This window comes from Panthera leo, chromosome C1 (genome assembly GCF_018350215.1).
Source record: "Panthera leo isolate Ple1 chromosome C1, P.leo_Ple1_pat1.1, whole genome shotgun sequence".
Classification (NCBI taxonomy): Eukaryota; Metazoa; Chordata; class Mammalia; order Carnivora; family Felidae; genus Panthera; species Panthera leo.
Window position 1 is genome coordinate 82,314,745 of NC_056686.1, and position 25,293 is coordinate 82,340,037.

The following is a 25,293-nucleotide window of genomic DNA, read 5'->3' on the forward strand; positions in this document are numbered from 1 at the left end:
CATAGGAAAATATGTGCTTGCATGATAGGAGCCTTGACAATTCTTCTGCTGAGAGACTACTTATTCCCAGGGAAAAGATTTCAAGGTATTTAAATTTGTGAGCCTGGGAAAAAGTATAGTTTACCATTTAATCATTCTATGTTTAAACTCTTTAGCTGATAAACTTCACTCATATACTCAGAACTTCCAATCAATTTTTTAGTGCTTCACATTTATTTGTTTGTTTGTTTGTTTGTTTGTTTAGAGGGAGTGAGAGTGCAAGCATGGGAGGGACAGAGGGAGAAGTAGAGAGAATCTTGAGCAGGCTCCACACCCAGCGTGGAGCCCAATGAGGGGTTTGATCTCATAACCATGATCTCATGAGATCATGACCTGAGATGAAATCAAGAATCAGATGCTCAACTGACTGAGCCACCCAGGTGCCCCTTTCTTTTTTAGCTCTGACATTTAAAACTGAATCCAGAAAGAGGGTCCTAAATCTCCAGACATTTCAGAAGGTCTCCTACATGAAGAAGAGAAACCAAACTAAATCATCAAAATAAATAAGTAAATCAGAGCAACCAGAGGTCAAGTAAGAATGAAGGAAAAGTGAAAGAACAAAACCAGTCAATATCCTTACAAAGTGAAAGAGAAGGTTCTGCATTTAAAAGATCATCATGATCATCATGAAAGAAAAAAGAAACTGTTGGAAAAAAAGAAAGAACTGGAAGAAAATATAACAACCAATAAAAAGTTAGAGGGTTGAAGATGATATAAAAACAATCTCTCAAAAGAAATAACGATAAAAAGTAAAAGACAATAAGATTCAGATAGGAAACAGAGACAGTGAGAGAGAGAGAGAGAGAGAGAGAGAGAGAGAGAGAGAGAGAAAAATATGACTTTTAAAAAGAATGGAAAAAAATGAACAAGAAGACAAATTATACCAGACAAAATAACACTAGAAAATTTCTTAAACCTAAAGGTATAAAGTTCCAGATAGAAAAGGGCTAGAGCTCAACAATAAATTAAAGGAAAACCCTTGTTAAAACCAGATCACAAAGAATAGAGTAGATACTACTAAAAGGATCTGAGAGGGGAAAAATATGGGTGTATGTCTCTTTAGCAATACCAATTTAGCAGATACCAATATACCAACTGATAGAATAAATTGGAAAATGACCTAAAATGTTTTTCAAAAATAATTGTAATGTAGAATTTTACACTCAAATTATTAAGTATAAAGATAGAATAAAGGTATTTTCAAATATGCATGAACTGAAAAGTTTACTGCAATTTCTCAGAATGCTTAGAATTCCCAGCATGTTCACAAGCTAGGACCAGAAAGATATGCTAAGAATGAGGAATATATGGGATCCAGAAATAGAGAATCCAGCAAAGGCAGTAAGTCAAGGAACATCACTAAATGACAACAGTTAGGTATTCAGGGCATAATTTTTTTTTTTTAATGTAGATCAAATTCCAATTCTACCAATTGAGTGTAAAAATCTACTTCACTACCATCTTTTGAATAAAACATTACTTTTAAATTTTTTACCAATTTGATACTCAAAACAAAACTTACTTCTGCTTATTTTACATGTCTCTGCAAACTGAGTTTTAAGAGTTTTTTCCCTTTTAGTTATTGTTCATTTTCCGTTTAGAAATCTACCTCTAGTTTAAGCCAGACCAGCAAAGAGATGCTTTAACTGATGTAAACCTTGACACTGTGGGATGTCATAAGAGTGGGATGTCATAGCGAAGCAAACTCAGGGGGCGCCTGGGTAGCTCAGTAAGTTATACATCCAACTCTTGGTTTGGGCTCAGGTCATGATTTTACAGTTTGTGAGTTTGAGCCCCACATCGGGCTCCATGGGGACAATGTGGTATTCTCCCTTTCACTCTCTCTCTGCCCCTCCCCTGCTTGTTCTGTCTCTATCTCAAAAATAAATAAATAAACTTAAAAAAAAAAAGAAAGAAAGCAAACTCAGTGGTGTTAGTGTGTGATTCTGAATCTTTTGTTGAGGATATAAGTAGTGTATTATGCGGTATTCTCTGAGAAGACATGTACTTTAGTTTGAAGTAACTGCATTATTATCTAATGAAAACTGTTTTATATTCACCTTTTAATTTGTTCATTTTTTATACATAGAAATTTTAAAGTTACATGTAGATCCATTTAACATCTTCACTGTGATTTTTTTTCTTTTCTTTCAACTTTCCATTTTCAAATAGGATAATTACCCATTTTTCTTTTTTTTAATAGCTTAGTGCATTAGTTCTTTTAAGTTTTTAATGTATATTTTGTTGTATATTATAGAGAAAGGCTACACTTAGATTTTTTTCCAAATAGCTAATATATCTATTGATTCATAAAACAACTTTTGTCAGTTGACTAGAGTCTTCTTTTATAATATGTTATATTCTTTGCAGTACAAAGTCTTTCAGGGTTCTCTGTCTGTTGCTTTGGTTGGTCTGTTGATTTTTGTACCAGCAAATATGTTTTAATTATCATAAATTAGAAATTGCTTTGAATTATTGGTTATATGTATTTTTTCACTTTCTTCTGGTTGAAAAAATTACTTAGTACATTTTTTTTCCCATTTGCTCTTGCTTCTAACTTTTTGTATGTCTTGGAGAAAAAAAGCTCATTGTAATTTTGTAATTGCATTAAATCTATAACTTAATTTGAGGGGCTCCTGGATGGCACAGGTGGTTAAGCCTCTGACTCTTCATTTTGGCTCAGGTGATGATCTCATGGTTCATGAGATCAAGCCCCACATGGAGCTCTGTGCTGACAGTGCGGAGCCTGCTTGGGATTCCCTGTCTCCCTCTCTGTCCCTTCCCCACTCACACTGTCTGTGTCTCTCGCAAAATAAATAAACTTAAAAAATGAAATAAATATCATATTTATAATAATGAGTCTTTAAATATAAGAACATACTATGTTTTGTCATTTATTCAAATTTGCTTTCCTATGCTGTAGTTAGGTTGCTTCTTTAAGCCCATGCATTCTTTATTAAGGATGGATATTTGTGGGTTTTTGGTTTTTGTGTGTGTGTGTGTGTGTGTGTGTGTGTGTGTGTGTGTGTGTTTGTGTTTGTGCTAGTGGGAGTGCTGGTGTATAAGCAAGTAACTTATGTTTATATGTCTGCTGTACAGTGAAGACACTGCTGCCTGAAGAGCACTGTACAATTTTCCTCATTTACAAAATGATTCTTATAAAGGTTGCTTACCTCAGTGCCTGCTACTCACGGGCCCTTTGACAAGAAGTAGCTGTTATGATACCTTAGTGCCACTATTGCCATTACACTATCCTATACTTTTATTAATTCTGAGATTTAATATTTTGTTTTGCATTTCTTAGGTATATGAGCAGAGCATATCCAGATAACTAAGTATATTTTCCAAAAACTTCGATATTTTCTTTCATGTTACATATTACTTCCAGAACAATATTAAATAACAATGCTGATGATATTATATAAATAATATTCATAATATTAAGTCATCCTCGAAATCCTGGAATACACTTCTTTGGTCAAGTTGGACAATGATTTTTTATATATTATTGAATTTAGTTTCTTAGCAATTAATATGTATTCAGATTCATAAGTGAAATTGATCCCAAACTTTTATTTGGTGTTTTATCAAACGTCAACTTTTAGTCAGCTAGCTTCATAATGACTTTTCTATTACAGAAATATTCTGAGACTATTTTTGTAGCATTGGCAAGGAAGAAGCACGACATAACTGTTACCCATTATTTTATATGTATCATTTGGCTTAAGTATCACAAAGACCCTTAAAGTAGGTATAAATCTTATTCCTTTTATACAGATGAGAAAACTCAGGCAGATGGTGCTGTTTTCCAGTCTCAAAATGTATGAAGTCACAAGTCTATGCATTTGACCACCATGCTGCTTACCACAACTTTCAGAGAGATTATTTTCTAATTGTATTATGACACAACCATTCTTTGTTTGAGGCCTGAATTTGAAAATTTACTCTATCAACATCATCTACTGAACACTTCTTATGTGCCAGCTGTTCTAGCAACAGATGATACAACAGTGAGTAAAAGAGCAAAACAACGCCGTTCTTGGGAAGTTTACATTTTATTGTGTAGTAGCAGATCATAAACATAATAAATAAGTAATTGATTTGTCAGATGTGCTTAAAGTAATTCTCAGAGGGAATTTATAGCTATATGTTTATATTAAAAAAAGGAAAAAGGCCTAAGTTAATTATCTATATGTCCACTTTCTACCCTGAGAATCTAGAAAGAGGAGCAAATAAAATCCAAAACAGGGAGAAATAAAGGAAGCAAATGAAAGGTAAGAAATGAAACAAGAAAGTGAACAAAGGCCAGAGAAAATCAGAAAGCCAAAGATAGTTCTTTGAAAAGATCAATAAAATTAATAACTTCTAACCAGACCAATCAAGAAAAAGAAAAACAAATGCACAAATTATCAGAAATGAAAGGGTAATAATTATAGATCTCAAGACATTAAAAAGATAATTATAAATAAGTATATAGTATATATATCCTTTTACAATTTTTACTTTTTCAAATAATAGTTATCCTTAAGTTCTTCAAAAGGCTGTCTCAACCTACATTTTTATTTTTATTTTTTTTTAATTTTTTTCAACGTTTATTCATTTTTGAGAGACAGAGAGAGACAGATCATGAGCAGGGAAGGGGCAGAGAGAGAGGGAGACACAGAATTGAAACAGGCTCCAGGCTCCGAGCCAACAGCACAGAGCCCGACGCGGGGCTGGAACCCACAAACCGTGAGATCATGACCTGAGCTGAAGTCGGATGCTCAACCGACTGAGCCACCCAGGCGCCCCTCAACCTACATTTTTAAAAATTATCTAAGTCAACAGTGAAACTAAAAAAAATCTATTTAGAGTAAGAAATTTTGCACACCTGAATTCCCTGCCTACTTACTTTTGTTGTTTCTCATAAATTGCTCTTTATTAAAAGAATCTAGGATTTAAATCTAAGTTATTCCATTTTAAAATTTTGTTAATATTTGTGGCTTTTTTTCAGGATTGATTTTTGACACAGGCATTCCGTTTTAAAACTAAATTTCTAATAATTATTTAAACCTAATATAAGGTTAGTTTTTTTAAAAAGCTTAAAATTTATGGAATGCCTTCTAATTCTTGAATTCATTAATTTAATTCAATGGTTCTCATACTTTAGCATGCATCAGAATCACCTGGAGGGCTTGTTAAAACAGACTGCTGGGCCCCACACTACAGAGCTTCTGATTTAGTAAGTCTGGGGTTGTCCCTGAAAAATTTGTGCTTCTAATAAGTTCCCAAGTGATGCTTGCTGCTGGTCCAGAAACCGTAATTTGAAAACCACTGTTGTAATATATTACTCCGTTATTTAGTACATATATCTTCAATAATATTTTTAAAGAATGATATGTCGTATTTTCTGACCCCTTGTGTATCTGAGAATTTTCCTCCTGAACTGACACACTAATTATCAACTTGGATGTGTGATTACCCTTTCTCCTAAAAATATATACCACTCTGTTTCCTTCTGGAATTTAGTCTTACTGAGACTATACTTGTGGCTAGCCTAATTTTACCTACACAATCTTGTAATTCGAAATATTTTATAAATTGTGCTAGGTAAAGGTCTCTGTGCTGTTCTGGTAATCAGTGAATTCTTTCCAACTGAATTTCATTTTAATTTAGGAAAGTTAAAAAAATGTTCTAAAATGTACATTTTTCATTATGAATTTACATATGAAAAGTGCCTACTAAAAGAGTTAAATCAGGAAGTGAGCTAGAATAGTGACTGATACATAACAAGTACTCATGGCAAGTACCTAGCAAGGCTAGGTATTATCATTTTTTTTTCTTTTATTATCTGCTGCCCACTCCCATCCTGCTACCTTCATCAGGAATTCCTTTTTGGGTTGTTGGTATGTCCATCACCTTCCCTTTCACGATTTTAATTGTTCTGTTCTGTTTCTCTGTGTTTTTGGAGAAATTCCCAAGGCTTTCCTTCACAACACTGATTCAAGTTTCCAAGGTTTTCATTTTGCTCTGTCATTATAGCTATGTGGATTTTATTTGTGCTACTGCATTTTTCCTTCTTTACTGTTTTTCTTTTCTCTCTCTCTCTTTTTTTTTTTTTTTTGACTATTTCCTTATGTATTCTGTATCTTCTCATCTCAGCCCAATGTGAACTGCCCCCTGTTTTATGGTCTGCTTGGTTGGGCAAATTCCCTCTTCAGGACTAAAGGTAGACATAACATTCATGTTCACATTTCAAAGCCAAATTGGCAGAATCTAGCAGACCATGGGACTTTGTGAGATTAAAGTGGGAAAGTTTTATCTTTTTCTCCTTGCTTTGATCTGACACTCTGTACAGATGGAATACATGTAAAACTACATAATTCCCAGGGAACAGATATGAGAAAACTTGGAGTCTCTAATTCTACTTGAGAATCTTAGTTTATAAGGATTAGAGCTCTTAAACATTAGGTATTGCCTCTAGTGACCCCTTGCTAACCCTCACAGAGAGAAAGATATGAAGTCTTCATTCATTCGAGAGTCTCTCCTATTGAACAACAACAATCCTGCTTGCCTTAAAACAGGTATAAAAGTGCTTCAATGCTTTTTGACTGTTTTTATCTATTCTTGGTTTAGGAAAAAAACAAAACTGGACTACTTATGAAAAATATTCTTATAATAACAGCTCTTTTGATACATCTAATCACAAACACATTCTCAGAAATACCTGGTCCAGAACTAGGAGTGGCAAAGAAGGGCTTTTAATGATATACCCCATCACCCAGAGTTTAATACCCATCAATAAAGGTCACCAAACAGAATGTTAGTGAAAATTGCTTGACAATTATGACAACTAAGGGTCAAGTTTTTGTTGTTCCTTTGAATTTTTGTCACTCTTTATATCTTCATATATTTTAGTGACAATTTTAGAGTCCACCTGAGGGTCTACTTATTTAAAATCTAAGTTTCTGAATTTAAATTACTAAAATAAGAATGATCATTGACTACATTTAACCTATAAAAGGTAAATTAGTTCATTCCATTCTCCCTAAACAAACATCTCAAACTTTATTATACGAAATTATTATATCTTATAATGGTGGAATTCCCCATATTAAGGTTTTCTCCTCCACCACCCCTTTTAAGACAGGAACTGAAGATTAAAGATAAATGGGTATCAGAATCCACTGAGATTCTTGATGAAAAAAAAATCATATATATTCCTGGTCTCATCTCAGATCTACTGAATTAGATATCCTTTGAGCCCAGGATCACCTTATTTAATAATCTCCTAAGGTGACTATTATCACGCTGAAGACCTTGGTGGTCCCTACTATTTTATAACCCCATATAAAAATGGTAAAACTAGGGGCACCTGACGGCTCAGTCACTTGAGTGTCTGACTCTTGATTTCGGCTCAGGTCATGATCCCAGGGTCATGGGATCCCAAGCCCCGTGCTGGGCTCTGTGCTGAGTGTGGAGTATGCTTGAGATTCTCTCTCTTTCTGCCCCTCTCTCCCACTCATGCTCTCATTCTCTCTAAAATTTAAAAAAAAAGGTAAAACTAAAGAAAAGCCTTTGGGAATGATTTAGAATAATGTAAAAGGAACAAACAGATACACACACACATATACATTATTTCTACAAAAAAGTTACCATATTCTCACCGAGTCTAACTTACTGTTAAAACAAGGGTTTAGGGAGCTAGAAAAGCTAAGGCAGAAACATATTTTAACCACTCAAGTTATTATTGTTAGCCCAATTCATTTCTATTATGTTTTTATTTTATACTACTTAATAGAGAAATTTATAATTCCATTTAATATTGGACTAAACTAAAGTAAAAGACCAAACATTTGGAACTCATGAATAAAAATCCAGCGCAGAAATAATTTGATCCATTAAACCCTTGGCATCTGCCTTGAAAAGTACATATGTTTCTTTGTGTTATTTCTCAGTATATTAATATGAGAAATGCATGAAGCACAGAGGTTAATAGGAATACTGAGAGGTTTACTAGACCACTTACAGTGTAATTGTGACCTGTCATTCCTGTGAGTTTTTTTTTAAACAGTGATTAATCTTAGTGCTATATTTATAGATTGTTTTCAGTCTAATTTTTTTTTTTTGCTTAAGAAATACAAAAGTGGGTCTCTAGATATTTCCATCCTACAAAATGTTAAGAATTTACAAAAACTAATAGAGTAAATTAATACAGAATGAACAGGGGTGGGGGAGCAACTGTAACACAGTGATTAAATTCATAATATCAAAAGTCAGATAGAATGAATCCCAATACACCTGGATATGAGCTATGTGTCATTACAGAATTTACTTGACTTCAGTTTCTTTTTCACTAATACAGGTCAATAAATGTGACCATCTGACCAGGTTATTGTAATGATTAAATGACATAATACATGAAAAACTCTTAGCATCTAGTACCTAGTAAAATGGCCTATATTCTTTTTTTTATTATTTAATTTTAATTCTAGTACATTATTGTTATATTAGTTTTAGGTGTACAATATAGCAAGTCAACAATGCTATACAATATTCAGTGGTCCCTTTGTCTATTTCACCCATCCCCATCCCCACCTCCCCTCTGCCAACCATCAGTTTGTTCTCTACAGTTAAGAGTCTGTTTTTGGTTTGTCTCTTTTTTCCCCTTTGTTTGTTTTATTTCTTAAATTCTGAAGAGGTTAAATCATATGGCATTTGTCTTTCTTTGACTTATTTTGCTTAGCATTATACTCTCTAGCTCTATCCACATTGTTGCAAATGGCAAGATTTCATTATTTTTATGGCTGAATAATATTCCACTGTAAATATATACGGCATCTTCTGTATCCATCCACCTATCAATGGACACTTGGTTGCTTCCCTAGTTTGGTTATTGTAAATAATGCTGCAGTACACATAGGCGTGCATGTATCCCTTTGAATTTGTGTTTTCGTATTCTTTGGGTAAACACCCAGTAGTGTGATTACTGAATCATAAGGTAGATTTAGTTTTAATTTTTTGAGGAACTTCTATACTGTTTTCTACAATGGCTGCACCAGTTTTCATTCCCACCAACAGTGCAAGAGGGTGCCTTTTTCTCCACATCTTCGCCAACACTTGTTTCTTGTGTTTTTGATTATAGCCATTCTGCCAGGTGTGAGGTGATATCTCATTGTAGTTTTTTGATTACCATTTCCCTGATGATGAGTGATGTTAAGCATCTTTTCATGTGTTTGTTGACATGTATTTGTGTATGTCTTTGAAGAAATGTCTGTTGATATCTTCTGCCTATTTTTTAATTGTTTTGTTTTTTGGGTGTTGAGCTGTATACGTTCTTTATATATTTTGGATGCTAACCCTTAATCAGATTTGTCCTTTGCAAATATTTTCTCCCATTCAGTAGGTTGTCTTTTAGTTTTGTTGATTGTTTCTTTCACTGTGAAAAGCCTTTTATTTTAATATAGTCCCAATAGTTTATTTTCGTTTTATTTACCTTGCCTCAGGAGACATACCTAAAAAAAAAGATGCTATGGCCAATGTCAGAGACATTGATGCCTGGGTTCTGTTCAAGGACTTTTATGGTTTCAGGTTTCACATGTAGGTCTTTAATCCATTTTGAGTTTATTTTTGTGTATGCTATAAGAAAGTGGTCCATTTCATTCTTTTGTATGTAACTGGCCAGTTTTCCCAGCACCATTTGTTGAAGAGTCTGTATTTTTCCCACTACATATTCTTGCTTCTTTGGACAAAGATTAATTGACCATATAATTGTGCAACTGTTTCTGGGCTTTCTATATGGTTCTTTTCATCTATGTGTCTATTTTTGTGCAAGTACCATATTGTTTTGATTACTATAGCTTTCTAATACAACTTGAAATCTGGAATTGTGATACCTCCAGCTTTGTTTTTATTTTTCAACATTGTTTTGACTAGTCAGGTATTTTGTAGTTCCATATAAATTTTAGGATTGTTTGTTATAGTTCTGTGAAAAATGCTGTTAGTATTCAAATAAGGATTTCATTATGTCTGTAGATAGCTTTGGTAGTATGGACATTTTAACAATATTTGCTCTTCCAATCCATGAACATGGAATGTATTTCCATTTGTAGGCATTGTCTTTAATTTCTTTCATCATTGTTTTATAATTTTCAGAGTACAGGTCTTTTGCCTCTTTGGTTAGGTTTATTCTTAGGTATTTTATTATTTTTGGTGCAATTATAAATGAGATTGCTTTCTTAATTTCTCTTTTTGTTGCTTTATTATTAGTGTATACAAATGCAATGGATTTCTGTATATTGATTTTGTATCCTGTAACCTTCCTAATTCATTTATCAGTTCTAGTAGGTTTTTGAAGGAGTCTTGAGGGTTTTCTATGTATAGTATCATGCCATCCGCAAATAGTGAAAGTTTTACTTTTTCCTTGCCAATGTGGATTCCTTTTTCTTGTCTGATTGCTGTGGCAAGGACTTCCAGTACTATGTTGAATAAAAGTGGTGAGAGTGGACATCCTTGTCTTGTTCCTGACATTTGAATATGATGTCAGTGGTGGGTTTTTGACAAATGACCTTTATTATGTTGAGGTATGTTCCCTCCAAACCTACTTTGTTGAGGGTTTTTATTCATGAAAGAAGGGTGTACTTTCAAATGCTTTTTCTGTGTCTATTGAAATGATCATATGAAATTATCATTCTTATCCTTTCTGTTATTAATGTGGTGTATCACATTGATTTGTGAATATCAAAAGACCCTTACATCCCAGGAATAAATCCCACTTGGTCGTACTGAATGGTGTTTTTAATGTATTGTTCGATTCAATTTGCAAATTTTTTTTTAGGATTTTTTGCATCTATGTTCATAAAAGATATTGGCCTGTAGTTCTCTTTGCTGTGGCTTCTTTATTTCATTTGGTATCAGAGTAATGCTGGCCTTGTAGAATGAATTTGGGTTTTTCTTCTTCTTTTACCTTTTGGAATACTTTGAGAAGGATAGGCATTAATTCTTCTTTAAATGTTTGGCAGAATTCACCTGTGAAGCCACTGCTCCTGGACTTTTATTTGTTGGAAGTTTTTTTATTACTAAATCAATTTCATTTCTGGTAACTGATCTGTTAAAATTTTATATTTCTTCCTAACTCAGTTTTGGGAGGTTATACATTTCTGGGAATGTATCCATTTCTTCTAGGTAGTTCAATGTTTTGGCATTTAATTTTTCATAATATTCTCTTATAATTGTTTGTATTTCTGGGGTGTTGGTCATTATCTCTCCTCCTTCATTTCTGATTTTGTTTGAGTCCTCTGTCTCTCTCTCTCTCTTTATTTTGTTGATCTTTTCAGAGAACCAGCTCCTGATTCTATTGATCTGTTTTACTGGTTTTTGTTTTTTTTAGTTTCTATTTCATTTATTTCTGCTCTAATATTTATTATTTCCTTCCTTCTACTGGTTTGGAGTTTTGTTTGTTCTTTTTTAGCTCCTGTAGGTGTAGGGTTAGATTTCTCTCTTTTTGAGATTTTTCTTACTTCTTGAGGTAGACCTGTGCTGCTATAAATTTTCCTCTTCAAACTGCTTTTGCTGCATAACAAAGATTTTCATTTTCACTTTAATTTTCATTTATCTCCAGGTATTTTTTCTGTGTTTTCAGTTTCATTTGTCTCCATGTATTTTTCTGATTTCCTCTTTGATTTCCTGGTTGATCCATTCACTGTTTACTAGCATGTTACTTAACCTCCATATATTTGTGCTCTTTCCATATTTTTTCTTATGGTTGATTTCTAGTTTCATAGTATTGTGGTCAGAAAAGATGCAAGATGTGACTTTGATATTTTTGAATTTGCTGAGACTTCTTTTGTGGTATAATATGGAATCTATTCTGGAGAATGTTCCATGTGCACTTGAAAAGAACGTATATTCTGCTGTTTTTGGATGGAATGTTCTGAATATATATGTTAAATCTATCTGTTCCAGTGTGACATTCAACACAAACTGTTTACTTGCTGATATTGTTTGGATGACTTGCACATCGGTGTGAGCTGGGTGTTAAAGTCCCCTACTATTATTGTATTACTATTGATTATTTCCTTTATGTTTGTTATTAACTGCTTTAAATATTTGGGTTCTCTCATGTTGGGTGTGTAAATATTTACAGTTATTATATTTTCTTGTTGGATTGTCCCAAGAATGATTAGATAGTGTCCTTTGTCTCTTGTTACAATCTTTGTTTTGTTTTGTTTTTTAATTTCTTAATGTTTATTTATTTATTTATTTATTTATTTTTAATTTTTTTTTCAACGTTTTTTATTTATTTTTGGGACAGAGAGAGACAGAGCATGAACGGGGGAGGGACAGAGAGAGAGGGAAACACAGAATCGGAAACAGGCTCCAGGCTCCGAGCCATCAGCTCAGAGCCCGACGCGGGGCTCGAACTCACGGACCGCGAGATCGCGACCTGGCTGAAGTCGGACGCTTAACCGACTGCGCCACCCAGGCGCCCCAATGTTTATTTATTTTTGAGAAAGAGAGCGAGCACATGAGTGGAGGAGGGCAGAGAGAGAGGAAGACAGAATCCAAAGCAGGCTCAAGGCTCTGAGCTGTCAGCAAAGAGCCCAATGCAGGTCTCTAACTCAGGACCAGTGAGATCATGACCTGAGACAAAACTGGATGCTTAAACATACAGTCTTTGTTTTAAAGTCTTTGTTTTAATGGTTACCAAATGGTAACCATTTGGTTTATATATGATATCTTCTGTATATAGCAGTCTAAACTAAGTTACTGGCTGCTTACATTTGAACCCATTCTTTACTCTTCTCACACTGATGATTTAGGTCCATGGTATCATACTTTAGATCATTTTATTCTGTGAGTCCCTTGGCTCACTTTTACAGATATACTTATTTTAACTGCTTTTATGCTTCTTCCTTTCCTTACTCTTGCTCATGGTCTTTTTCTTTCCGATCAAGGAGTCTTCTGAATCATAGCCTTGCTGGATAGAGTATTCTTGACTGCAGATTTTTTCCTTTTAGCACTTCGAATGTATCATAAGATGGCTTATGTTCTATTAGTTAAAATTTCTTACTCAGTTACCAAAAGTTCATTAGCAAGTCAAGATGGATTTTAAAGATTAAGAGGCAGTCTCATCCCCAAAACCTTCTCAATTGTACACAGCTGAATATTATGTACCAAATGGTGTTTTTTTTTTTCATGTCTACAATGTGCCTATGCTTTTCCTAGGCTTTGGAGGAGATCACGAAGAAACAGCAATGGTGTCTGCTTTTAAGAAGCTTATAATCCAAACAGGTCTGTCATTAACCAGATGTGCTAAGTGAACTGAGAGCAATTTAGAAACATTCCTTCAACTCTTGACTTCTGATCTATACACTTTTCAAATTAATTTATACTGATTAAAATTTCTCATATCATATCATACCAGATGTGTGCTAAAAGAGGTTCATCTTCTTATTTTATTTAATTTATATTTTATCTTGCTTTGTTTTAAACAGGGAAAGTGAGAAATGGTGCAGTTTCCTTTTTTTCCTTTTCAGAAGGGGCTTAGCTAGGTTTTTTGGTCTAGTTTCTTCCTCACCTCACCACCTTCAAAATGTCCTTCTCTCTCTCCCCACCTAATGAAAAAGTAGCATCTCTGAATTAGTTAGTGGTTCTTTTTGCAAGCTCAGCTGAAATTATAAAGGAGATGATACTGCTGCTGGGGAAAAAGATGGATCTGTCCAAAAAGAAGGTGAGACAGTTGCAGGAACACATGGTCATTTGTAACTGACTGAAGATTAGAAAGAAGAAATTAAAAAGGACACCCAAAGTTTTTTCTCAGCATCACAGCTGGACCAAGCCCTCATACAGTTTATCTAAGTCAGTAAGAAATAAGGTTATTTATTGCTATATTGATGACAGCTTCATTTCAAGCAAACACTGCATGTTTACACTATAAGAAAAATGTCTGAATGCTTCCTGTCATTTTTTTGTTCTCTGGAATGAATTCAAGAATTTTTCCCCAATGCACCTTTTTGACTCAGTTTTTCAATATAGAGATGGAATGATATAGTTAATAGGCCATGATTTTGACAACGGTCACAGAAGAGTACACCCACAGAATTTTCAAATCCAGATACAATAAATGTTAGATTAGTTAATGATATTTGTAGCCTATGAGAATTTAATGTGTATATATATGTAGACAGAGACTTATCATGGCAGATATTGGATTAAGACATTGATAAAAATGCCTAGCAGTTCATCTTTGGAGACAGATCTGAGTTTGAATCAAAACTATGACATATCCTGGCTATGTAAACTTTGGCAAGTTGCTTAACCATCTGGAGTTTGAGTTTCTAAGGCTTTAAAATGAGGCCCGTGATATCTGCATCATAGGATCATTTAAATAAGAATGCATATAAAGTGTTCAGTACAGTGTGGGCAAATAAAGATCATATTATTCAGAGGCCTTGATATTCTCATATTGCTGCTATTCATTGCTTGAATAGCCAGTGCGGACGAGTGCAGAAATGCTGACCGATTTTACCAGTAACAAATGTCTGGCAATATGAATTTTCAAATATTTCTACTAGCACATATTAACTTATATACTGAGATTTGTTAGCGCATGCGTGAAATTCTCCTTAAAGTTGTTGGTGCTATTTTAACAAGCATAGTCAAATTGATATAAAAAGAAAAACCAAGGTATTGCTTTGTTGTCATAAAGTTGTGTGAAGATTCAATGAAATATGTTGGTGATCTCTTCAGAAAAGGTAAACTAAACTTAAGGGAATCATTTTCTAGATCCTCAATTTCCATATGTAATACATCGTAAATATTATATGTCTGACAAGGAGTACAGTCAAAATATCTACATGCTGGTTCTTCTGTTCCCAACTCCTATGTCTTAACAGTCCTTTCTACCTTGGAAAAAAGCTTATTTCTCAATAATTTCAAATATTATAATGGCACATTACCCAACAGTAAGAATTCTGTGGTATCAAACAAAATGATAATTCAAAAATATTGGTATTGGTTTTAAAGAAGTGATTTATGATCGGGTAGCCAATATTCTTGAAAGCCAGGTGACTTCCAAGTTACTTCTTCAGCAAAAGTGGAAGAGGAGCTCATCAAATTGCCTAACTATGTTTGGCAAAGATTACTAAGTAATTTTTAGCTTGTAATGTGGACGGTGTTCAAAGATTTAAGTTAAATGACTATAATAAAACTCCTTGCGGTTGCCTTTAATGATTTGGATGAACAAGGATTTTGAAAATTCGTATCTAAAAAATAATAGTAGAATAGAATAATGCCAGCCCTGACATTTTTAGGAAAAATAGGCATCAATAATAAATATATAATAAAATTGTTTTAAAAAAACCATATTTTCCTAATTAAGAAGAGCATTTCCAATAAAATTTACTTTTCTGTTGACTAATTATCACTATGTATAATATATTTATATTATGATAAAGTATGAGTATAAGATATAAGATATACTTTATACAAGGTAAAATATAAGTTGTAAATTATAACAATACAGAAGAAAAAATTATCATTAAAGCCTTAATCCAGAAATTTAAAAAATATAAGTGTCAATTCATAGGCATATATTTTGTTAAAGAGAAATTCTATAAGGTGATCCATAAAAGATGTCCAAGCTTAAAAATAAAAGAAAATAGGATAAAATTTGGTTAGGAAGTTGACTGGAAATACTAATTCAAGGGAGAAATCATGTAAAACTTTCAACTATTATTTCAAACCTTATATATTTTTAAAGGGGTTATGATGAGTATAAAATCACCGAGCTATTTCAACTCTACTAGGTTTATTTAAAAGAGTAATGCAGCAATTTTATTTTAAGAATTAATATTTTCAGAATGTGGGAAACTGTATTTTTTATTATCACTTAAACTTATGGCTAAAATTTATAAGGTTGACTTAAAACGTATAAGGGGTACATAGTATTTTTTTAATGTGGCATATTTGTGAGCATAAAAATCTGAAGAACATTGAAATAATGAGTGTACACACATTGAATTAAAGTGTTAGACTTTACAAAAACATAGCAAGTGAAGTTAACTGGCCTGATCAGATTCATTTTTTTTCTCTATTATGACCCTTCCTTTATCATCAGTCCTGTATCATCTTGGCAGTCTGTACCTTTGAGCATCAGATACTGCATGGATCTCTTGAGGATTCACTATGCCCCACATTGAAGAACCTTTTGGAATTTTGGGTGTAATTTGCTATAAGGTATTCACATGGTATTAAATTGTTGGGGCTGCACATCAGGACACTCATCATCCAGGAAAGCTGCAGGCAGCTTCCATTATTGACAAACAGTATCACCAACAGGCTATAAACATGACTCTGGAAACTCTCAGTGCATAGTATAACTATGTTAATGGCAGGAACACAGCATTGAAACAGCTTCCTCCCTTCCCCCCACAACATGTTATCTCTTACCTTCTATTGATAAAAGGATGCTGTTGTATGGGGATGACAGGAAAAAAAGAAGAGAGAAAAGCAGGAAGCTACCAATACTATTGTTTCCTACAGTTAAGGGTCTGAGAAAATAACTAGATTCATTGATATGTAAGTGCTTGTCTTGAGAGAGAACTGTTATTATTCAATGTGTTGGTATCTGCACAAAGTCAAAAAGAAAACACGTTTCACAATCATGAGCTTAATTTTACCCTTGTCTCCCTCTGACACCTGTTTCCTATTCAGAGGACTATTAAATGGCACTTAGAATGGGTTCTCTTCGCATAAAAATTAATCTTTAAATTTTTCTATTATTGAGCTGTAGTTGACATACACTGTAATCTTAGTTTCAGGTGTCCAACACAGTGATTGGACATTTCTATGCATTACTCAATGCTCACCACCGTAAGTGTAGTCACCATCTGTCACCATACAATATTATTACAATATTATCGACTATATTCCCTATAGTGTACTTTTCATCCCCATGACTTATTTATTTTATAACTAGAAACACTTAATCTTAAATGGAGTGCCACATTCTTTCTATTATGAGACCTCAAATACTGTTTTCCACTACTTTTCTTAAGAGCGAATTCCAATCCTATTTACTACAATTTGTTTCAGATATGTAGCGGTGGGCAGAGATTCTATATTTATTTATGGAATGCCATGATTCTTTAATTTTACCACTAATAAAAGCCTTTGGCACTATTTTGGAAATAAGAATTTCAAATTAAAATGACTCTAACCTTTCTTCATCTACTGTTCAATGCAGATTCTCGGGCCCTCCTAAATCTCTTAGGGAGGGGCCCAGCAATCTGTATTCTAATGAGTCCTCTAGGTTCTGGGGCACATTAAGTTTGAGAACCATTGATCTACTGGAATCTCACCTCATAACAGGGCTTCCATAAGTAAAAATTGGCTCCAGGTTATAAGTTAAATAAGAATATTTCCCTTACCGACATACATAAATCCTTATACATAACATAATTATACATATAAACCTTAAGTCTAAAAATTAAGGGTTAATCTCATTTTTATTATGTAATCAGGCATTTGCTTCCAGCAGGTTTTGAGATCTTCAGCTACTGAGAGCCAATGACATTTTGATAGTTCTCTCGATGTTAGGGATAAATGTGTTGGCTTTATAGTCGGAGCAATGCTGGAGAGTTTGGTCTAATGCTTAGGGATTTAAACCGACGAATGGATAAGGATGGGAAGGAATCTCATTCTAGTCATGCCCTCCTTTCCTAATTTCCCTTTTCACTGTTTGGTCTTCTTCCCCTTTTCCTTAGGGAGCAGAGTGATTGATAGCCTAATCCAATGACTGTATTACAGCTGCCTCAACCAGGACTCTTTTCCTTATCATTAGCAGTTAGCCTATGGTTAAATTCACAGCTCACTGCTTGGTACAGCCCCTGAGATTTAAGGGTCTGGCCTTTAGAAAATATTTAACATAAAACTGAAATCTTGACATACTGAGAACTCAGTTCTCTGCAAGGCTTCTTTAATTAATCCAATGTACTGTACCATTGTTCTGTATGAGACTGTGACATGGTGAACTGTTTCTGAAGCTTACAGAGATGTGTAGTTCTAAATTAAACAGTCAGTGACGTGTACCTACACTGATTTTTTAGTACAGTAGATATGCATGAATCTGTGAATATTTAAATTCAAGCTTAAACAGTGACACAATACTCTCTAGTTTTACTTTCATAATAGAACATTTTTTGATTAATTTCAAGCTTGAACTCATTCTTTATAGAAAACACACACACACACACACACACACACACAGGAAAGAAATTAAATAATTCATTACCACTGCTGCAAAGGTAAGTTTTCTTAATATGTTTGTCAGAGTCCTTTGGTTTACAAAGTCTATCGAATATTTTCTTAAAAGCTGATACAGACATTAATTTATTTTCCTAATTTTGAACAACAGAAAACATATATAATATCCACATGGCCATGAATTTGTTGGCTCTTAAATACTTTTTGATTTTATCATTTATCTGCAGGACAACAGTTATTTTAAAATACCTAAGGAAAGAATGGAGACCTTGATCTATGCTTTAAACCTTTGCCCTTGCTCCAGTCCGTCGATGAGCTGTAAGCGTCTATGAATATGGCAGCTGAGTCCCAGATGAAAAATTATGCATCTCATAAACTGCTATTCTGCTGAAATGTCAAGCCAAGGCAAGGCTGTACCTCAAACTCAGCACTTGGCATTTTCCTTCTGTCTGCTTTGTTGCCATGAAGCAAACATGAACAGTGAGGATTTGTGTAGGGCAGGTAGCAGGCGAGCTCACCGTCAAAAATCTATTATTAGGGCTCTGATCTCCTGCACAGACCAACGACAGCCAAACACTGTGAAATTCGGGCTCCAGGAAAGGCAATATAATGCAAAAGGGGATTCTTTGTCAATCTGTACATAAATATATTCAAATGAGCATGATTTAAATGAGAATAGTTCTAATGGTGAGCTTCTCTCAAACAAACTGATAATTTATAATGAAAATTATAATTCAGCATCTTTATTTGATATGCCTACTTCAACTGTTCTGCAAATATAGTACATATATTTATATAATAAGGTCTTTAATAATTCGATCAGTTAAACTTGTGATGGCCTAAGAATATTTATGTGAATAATAGAGTACATTTTTTGCATTATTTTGTACACACACATACACACACACACAAGAGATGAGTGAGTATAAAGTGAAAGGTTCTCCTTTTCATTATTCTTTTTGGAATAATTTATCAGTGCATTTTTTTTTACTCATTTAAATGTTACCTTTATCTATCAGGGTGTTTTAGACATTTCAGTATTAAAATCTAAGTTCTTATTGATAAAGATGGTTACAATAGATAGTTGAGATTTTATGACAGTGAGTAGGTGTGTTTTTCTAGAAATATTTTATGCATGATTAATTATGTGATTGACAAGAAAAAAACTCCAGGCCATTAACAACTACTTCCTATAAAAAATACCAATGCTGCACTTCATGATGTATAGTGTAAGAACTTAAAGAAATCTTGCCAAAATCTTTAGTTGCTTGCATGTGTGTAAATAGATATATAAAGCAAAATGTAACTTGTGGGTTTTCAATCTACTATATGTTTTGTCATCTTCATTTTTCAACAATATACTAATAAATACATCAAAATAAGTTTACGTTTATGATTGGAAAGGGTTATATTGGATTTTCATTTATATATTTCCCAGTAGCTGAGTTCAATGCTGCTAAGTCACTGTATGGTCCCAACAATTCATGACTAAGTAACTTTGTTAGGCACAAACATCAAATATGAGGTATAGAGTTAAGATTCCTTTTTAAGCTATTATACTGATTCATATTTGTGCAAGTTTTCTGAGCTAAATACTTTTGTACTCACTTCCAGCCCTATACTAGCACAGAGTTACAAATTACTAGCAAATTTCTAACTTGTACCTTCTTTTATTGGTATTTCCCTTGTTGGTTTTACAATGAAAACACCTTTAGGAGGCTTGTAACTATAAGAACTCAAGAGTTCGGTGTCCAATAGCCCACATAGCTGGATTTCAAATCATTCATTATTTATTTGAGAATGTAAGGGCATTTATGGAGTATGCCATTGTCGTTTGTTAAGAAATACACAATCATTTCTTAAATCTGTAATATCCTATAGGTAATTAGTGAATTTGGATTCCTGAAGTAGAGAGCAAATCTTGAAGGCCACCCTTGATGAATTATTCAGAAATCAGTAGTAAAGTTTATAAGTATTACTATCAAATAAACTGTGTCCTATTGTTTTAACTGAATAAGTTGGCATAGACAATAATTTCAAAAAGCCTTCCAAAATTGAAACTGAGAACAAGAATTTCCTTTTTTTGGCTACACAGAACAAATGTAGCAAATAAAATAATGTAAAACAATGAGTTAATTTCTTAAGCTTGTAGGAAGTGAATTTAATTAAGCCTAAAGCATCTATCATTGTTTCAAAGTGCCTTCTGCAGAGAAATTTCAGATCTTTTCCCTATGTGTGGGTATTTGTGTGTGTTTATATGTATTAAAAAATCAAAATATATATAGGACAATGGAATAATATTAAGAAACCTAAAAATATGCCCATTCCCCATTAATAGAAAGAAGCACCTAAAACACAAGGAATAACTCCTTCAAACGAGTTTACCCCATTGAAATAGATTACTACCTCTCCTAATGCAGCTGTAAATTAATAAATACTGTCCTCATGAAATCAGTTGCAAGAAATATGTATCTTTAGTTATGTCACGCAGGACTCATTCTTAACCATGCCTCAAAGAATCTTAACCACAGGGAAGACTAACTGTGAAAATGTCACACCACAGCTGGATGACACCATTTACATAGGTGATAGTAATCACTGAGTTAGGAGCTATCTTAAGATGACTTCACCATTTGCGGACAAGGCCAGGGAAAAGGTCAAAATTTGAAACTTAAACAAGAAAAAATAACTAAACTAAAACTAGGAAAAATAATCAGTAATCCACTCAGGGATTGGAGTTTATAATGTTACTGATGGATCAGTGGTTCTCACAATGAAATAAAGAAAACCAAGGAATCCCCCCTGCCAGAAAACAAAACAAAACAAAACAAAACAATAATCTACTCAAAAAGTTTTTTTCACGGATTCCAGAAGAAGGACAGTTAGGTGGTAACAACTTGCACTGTAAAGTCTCTACTGCCCAAAGAGAGATAGAGAATATTGATTCTTAAAAGGTAGTAATTTAGACAGAAATAATTGTCCGGTAAAGAACTTAATTAGCCATCTTGGTTTCATGAAAATATCCCTTATAAATACTGAATAAGCTTTCTTTTGATACTGTTCTCACTATGAAATCACTTTTAATTCTATAATTCAACCTTTAATGGACTCACAGACCATGAATCTTGCCAGGTATTTCTCCAATTGAAATTCAGGTTTATAAATCATTCCATTATGAATTTGGTTCATATGTTTTGCCCCCTATGCCACCCACTCACCTATAGATGAGTTGTAAAAAAGCATTTTCTAAAATAACAAAGCTAAGGACGAGATCTTAGAATGAGATCCTAACTCTCCCTCTTGATAAAAATTTTAAACTGCAACAAGTAACCTTGTTTAATGACTTCTAGAGGCTTAATGACTTCTTTTATTAAATAAAGAGAACATCCTCTAATCAGTAGCTTTCCAACTTTTTTGAAATTAAACATAATAAAATATGAATTATACATCATAACCTAGTATAGAAATATACATATATACATGTGTGTATATATGTACAGTATAGAAATATGTATATATAAATACAATATAAAAAATATACATATACTGAACAAGAGGTTTGAGCAATGTTTATACCATCTGTGTGCAAAGCACTATGACATTGTTTTTTATTCTATTTGATTTATTTTATTTTTTTAAGGTTATTTATTTGTTTATTTACTTAGAAAGAGAGACAGCCAGAGCATGAGCGGGAGAGGGGCAAAGAGAGGGAGACAGAGAATCCCAAGCAGGCTCTGCACGGTCAGCACAGAGCCCGATGTGGGGCTCAGACCCACAAACCATGATATCATGACCTGAGCCAAAATCAAGAGTTGGACACTTAACTGACTCAGCCACCCAGGCGCCCCTTTATTTGACTTTTTTAAAATGTTGATTACAGTTAATTAAACTTCCACTCATGAGTTGGAAACCAAAGGTTGAAAAGCATTGCTTTAAAAGTACTCTTTGGGCACCTGGATGGCTCAGTCAGTTGAGCATCCAACTCTTGATTTCAGCTCTAGTCATGATCTCACATTTTTGGAGACTGAGCCCTGTGTTGGATTCTGTGCTGATAGCATGGAGCCTGCTTAGGATTCTCTCTCTTCCACCTTCTCTCTCTGCTCCTCCTCTGCTCTCTCCTTCTCTCTCAAAATGAATAAACATTTTTAAAAAAATAAATTACTCTAGAATCCAAACTAATCATATTTGAAGTAATTCAACTGACATTTCTTAGCTGAGCCTCTGTCTTCCCAATGCTAGTCACTGCCCCTTATTAGCTAATGTTTTAACAGGACATTACAGAAATGTGACCATTTTTCTATAGCATGTGCAATACCTCAAGTACCTGATTATTTTCCCATTTAGACAAAACAAAACCTTCATGTCAAACAGCAGCAGTCTTATTTTGAGAAAAAAATAATAAAGACAGAATAGAAAGCTAGAGAATATTGAAGGGGAAAAATATTCCTCCCTGGCAATGGTAAGTATGAGTTGTATTTCAGGTGGCGATCCAAAATTTAATACTTTTTAGCTTTCACTTAAAACAAATCTGTGATTCAAGCTGCTCTTCTAAAAGTAGACATTCTAGCGCTGTGAGAGAATACTTGGGAAAGTATTAGCGCTGTGCTGTGGTAATTTTTTTAATCATACAAAAATATCTGGCATATTTTATATGATATTCTATATTGAAGCAGACTTTGAAGTCTTGACAGCTATATTTGATAAAACTAGGAATGGTGTTTAGCCATTTAGATATTTCCCTCATTCCTAAAATTTGAAGCCATTAATATTTAACACAGTTTTGCTAGGCTAGGTTTTGTTATAACTCATTCTGAAGGTACTCTGTTATAGAACTTGCTTCTGTACTAAAATATATTATTATTGCCTGTTTGAACCGCTTTTCAGATTCTATTACCTTTAAATTAAAGCAAACATTGCTTTAAAGGAGAAAATTCTATCAATTTTGTCCATATGAAGAAAGGCTGTTTTCAAAACAGATTGTTTAATGTGAAGGGACTTAATATAAAACCTATTAGAAATGAGGTACAAGTCCTTAAAAATGTTAGGGACTTTTTGTTGTTTAAAATTAAAGTTCCACCCAGGCTTAGCTGAGCTTATAGCCCAAGTGAATATTTATATATGAATTTATAAATCTTAGAAATAGAGTTTCATGGAAACGTTAACAGGCCCTGAGGTATAGCTGAACTTGTTTTCAGGTAATGCTATAATTTCCAGTATGTGTATGCTTAAAGACTACAACACAAAAGACTTTTTCTAATGCTGTAATTTTGTAGTTTTATTAGACTGAGTTATAGTATGGGAGAATATTCAGAAATTGCAGCTTAAATGAGAAAACATGAACGGTGTTACTTATATAAAATACTACTGCAATAGTTCTTTTATTAATTTTTAATGTTCAGCACCCTCTGTGACCTCCTTTATTCTCTTGCTGTCAACATGGCAGGCTGGAAAAATTGAAATGGGCTGACAGAAAACATAGTGCACGTTAGAGCCCAACTCTGGAGTCTCTTGACTCTCTTTCTGCTGCACATGCTAACGCAGTCCACGTTATTCTGCATTACAATAATATTTAAGGCTCTGTTTGATAGCTCCTGATAAAAGAGAGTTGTGTCTGGACCCTGAGCAGGAGCTTCTCGTCAGCTCTCCTCTTTCTGACACTATGGGAATGGGAATGGCATTCAATTAAAAACAGAATATAATTTTTAAAAATCATGGCTCATAGACATACTTCACGCTTTCAAAACATAATACCTCAGCATGGATAGTGCTTTATTTGTGTCTATCTAGCCTCTTCGAAAAGGATATTTTGGTCTGATTCAGCAATGCTTTTCTCGAACAGTGGGACACTGCTATATTATGTATATTTACCACTGTCTCTATCACCAAGGAGACTAATCCCCATACCAGTACAGTCAAGAACCTTACAGCATTGTCTTTGCAAGACCAAGTTCATGTTGTCACAGCAACAGAGTGCACAGGGCAAATTTACTGAGCGACACACTGGGATTAAAACTTCTGTTTCTGTTTTAAACGCAAGTGTTTGAGGATGAGAAAAGATATGCAAAGGTGTGAGGTCTGCAAATGTCTTCTTACCTAAAGCGACAAATGCAGTTTCAATAATTTTTGGGGGACAGTTATGAAAGCAAATTTTTTGAAGATAGGAGATTTCAAAATTCTAGGAAAAGTGGGGAAAAATTCAGACTATGAAAAAGATATAATCAGGTGCTTATGTTTTTTTTCTCTTAGCTGGTCCCAGTGTTAGCCTTTACTAATAAGTGACAAGACAATTGTGACAATGAGAAGTTCTGAGGAAAGCGTAGAATACAAGAGAATAGAATTCACACACGACCCTATCTTGATATTCTCTTATCTTCTGCTATCAGTCACTTGAGCCTTCACACTTGATCTGTAACATCTGTCATAACTATTAGGAATTTTGACCAGCAATGAGTAATAAGAATTTGGGATCGTAAAAGACATGCTACACTTGCTTGCAACATGACCTCTGATTTTTCGGCAACCTTCAAGGAAGCAAAATGCACGCAGAGGGCAACACCTACCAGATACTCCTCCATATGTAGTCCGCTTCCCAATGCCCACTGCTGGCCAGGGTGTGCCGTCGCCTTTTAATCCCATTAGACCTGAGACAGTGTTGGTGGCTGTAACGCCATCTGCACCACCTATGAAAAACACTTCATCATTTACCTGCAGTTTTGAAAGGGACAATGGTCAAAACCCATTCAAACCCACACAACCCAGGAAAATGCACACTCTACTTTCTCTTAAGAACGTTTCCTCCCCTCAGATATCTTCACTAATTTCACTCCTACCATTATGCTTAAAATACTAGAAACACAAATTTTTAATTACCACCAATTCATTTTTCCATTTCTTATACAGATTTATAGATGCCAAATGTTTTGTGTTTGGTGTTATTTTCCAGGTAGTTCGCAATACCTTTGCAAATCAAGATGCAACTTCCATTGGATAGGGCACAGCACATATGAT

General features: G+C 34.0%; 1 protein-coding gene across 1 annotated transcript in view; it reads right to left on the reverse strand.

Moving 5' to 3' along the window:
* DPYD (dihydropyrimidine dehydrogenase) overlaps positions 1–25,293 on the reverse strand; it is an 858,821-nt gene that overhangs the window by 196,678 nt on the left and 636,850 nt on the right. Inside the window, exon 18 of the mRNA XM_042952991.1 lies at positions 24,846–24,965. Within this exon, the coding sequence (XP_042808925.1) occupies positions 24,846–24,965 (120 nt within the window). The remainder of the gene's footprint in view (positions 1–24,845; positions 24,966–25,293) is intronic.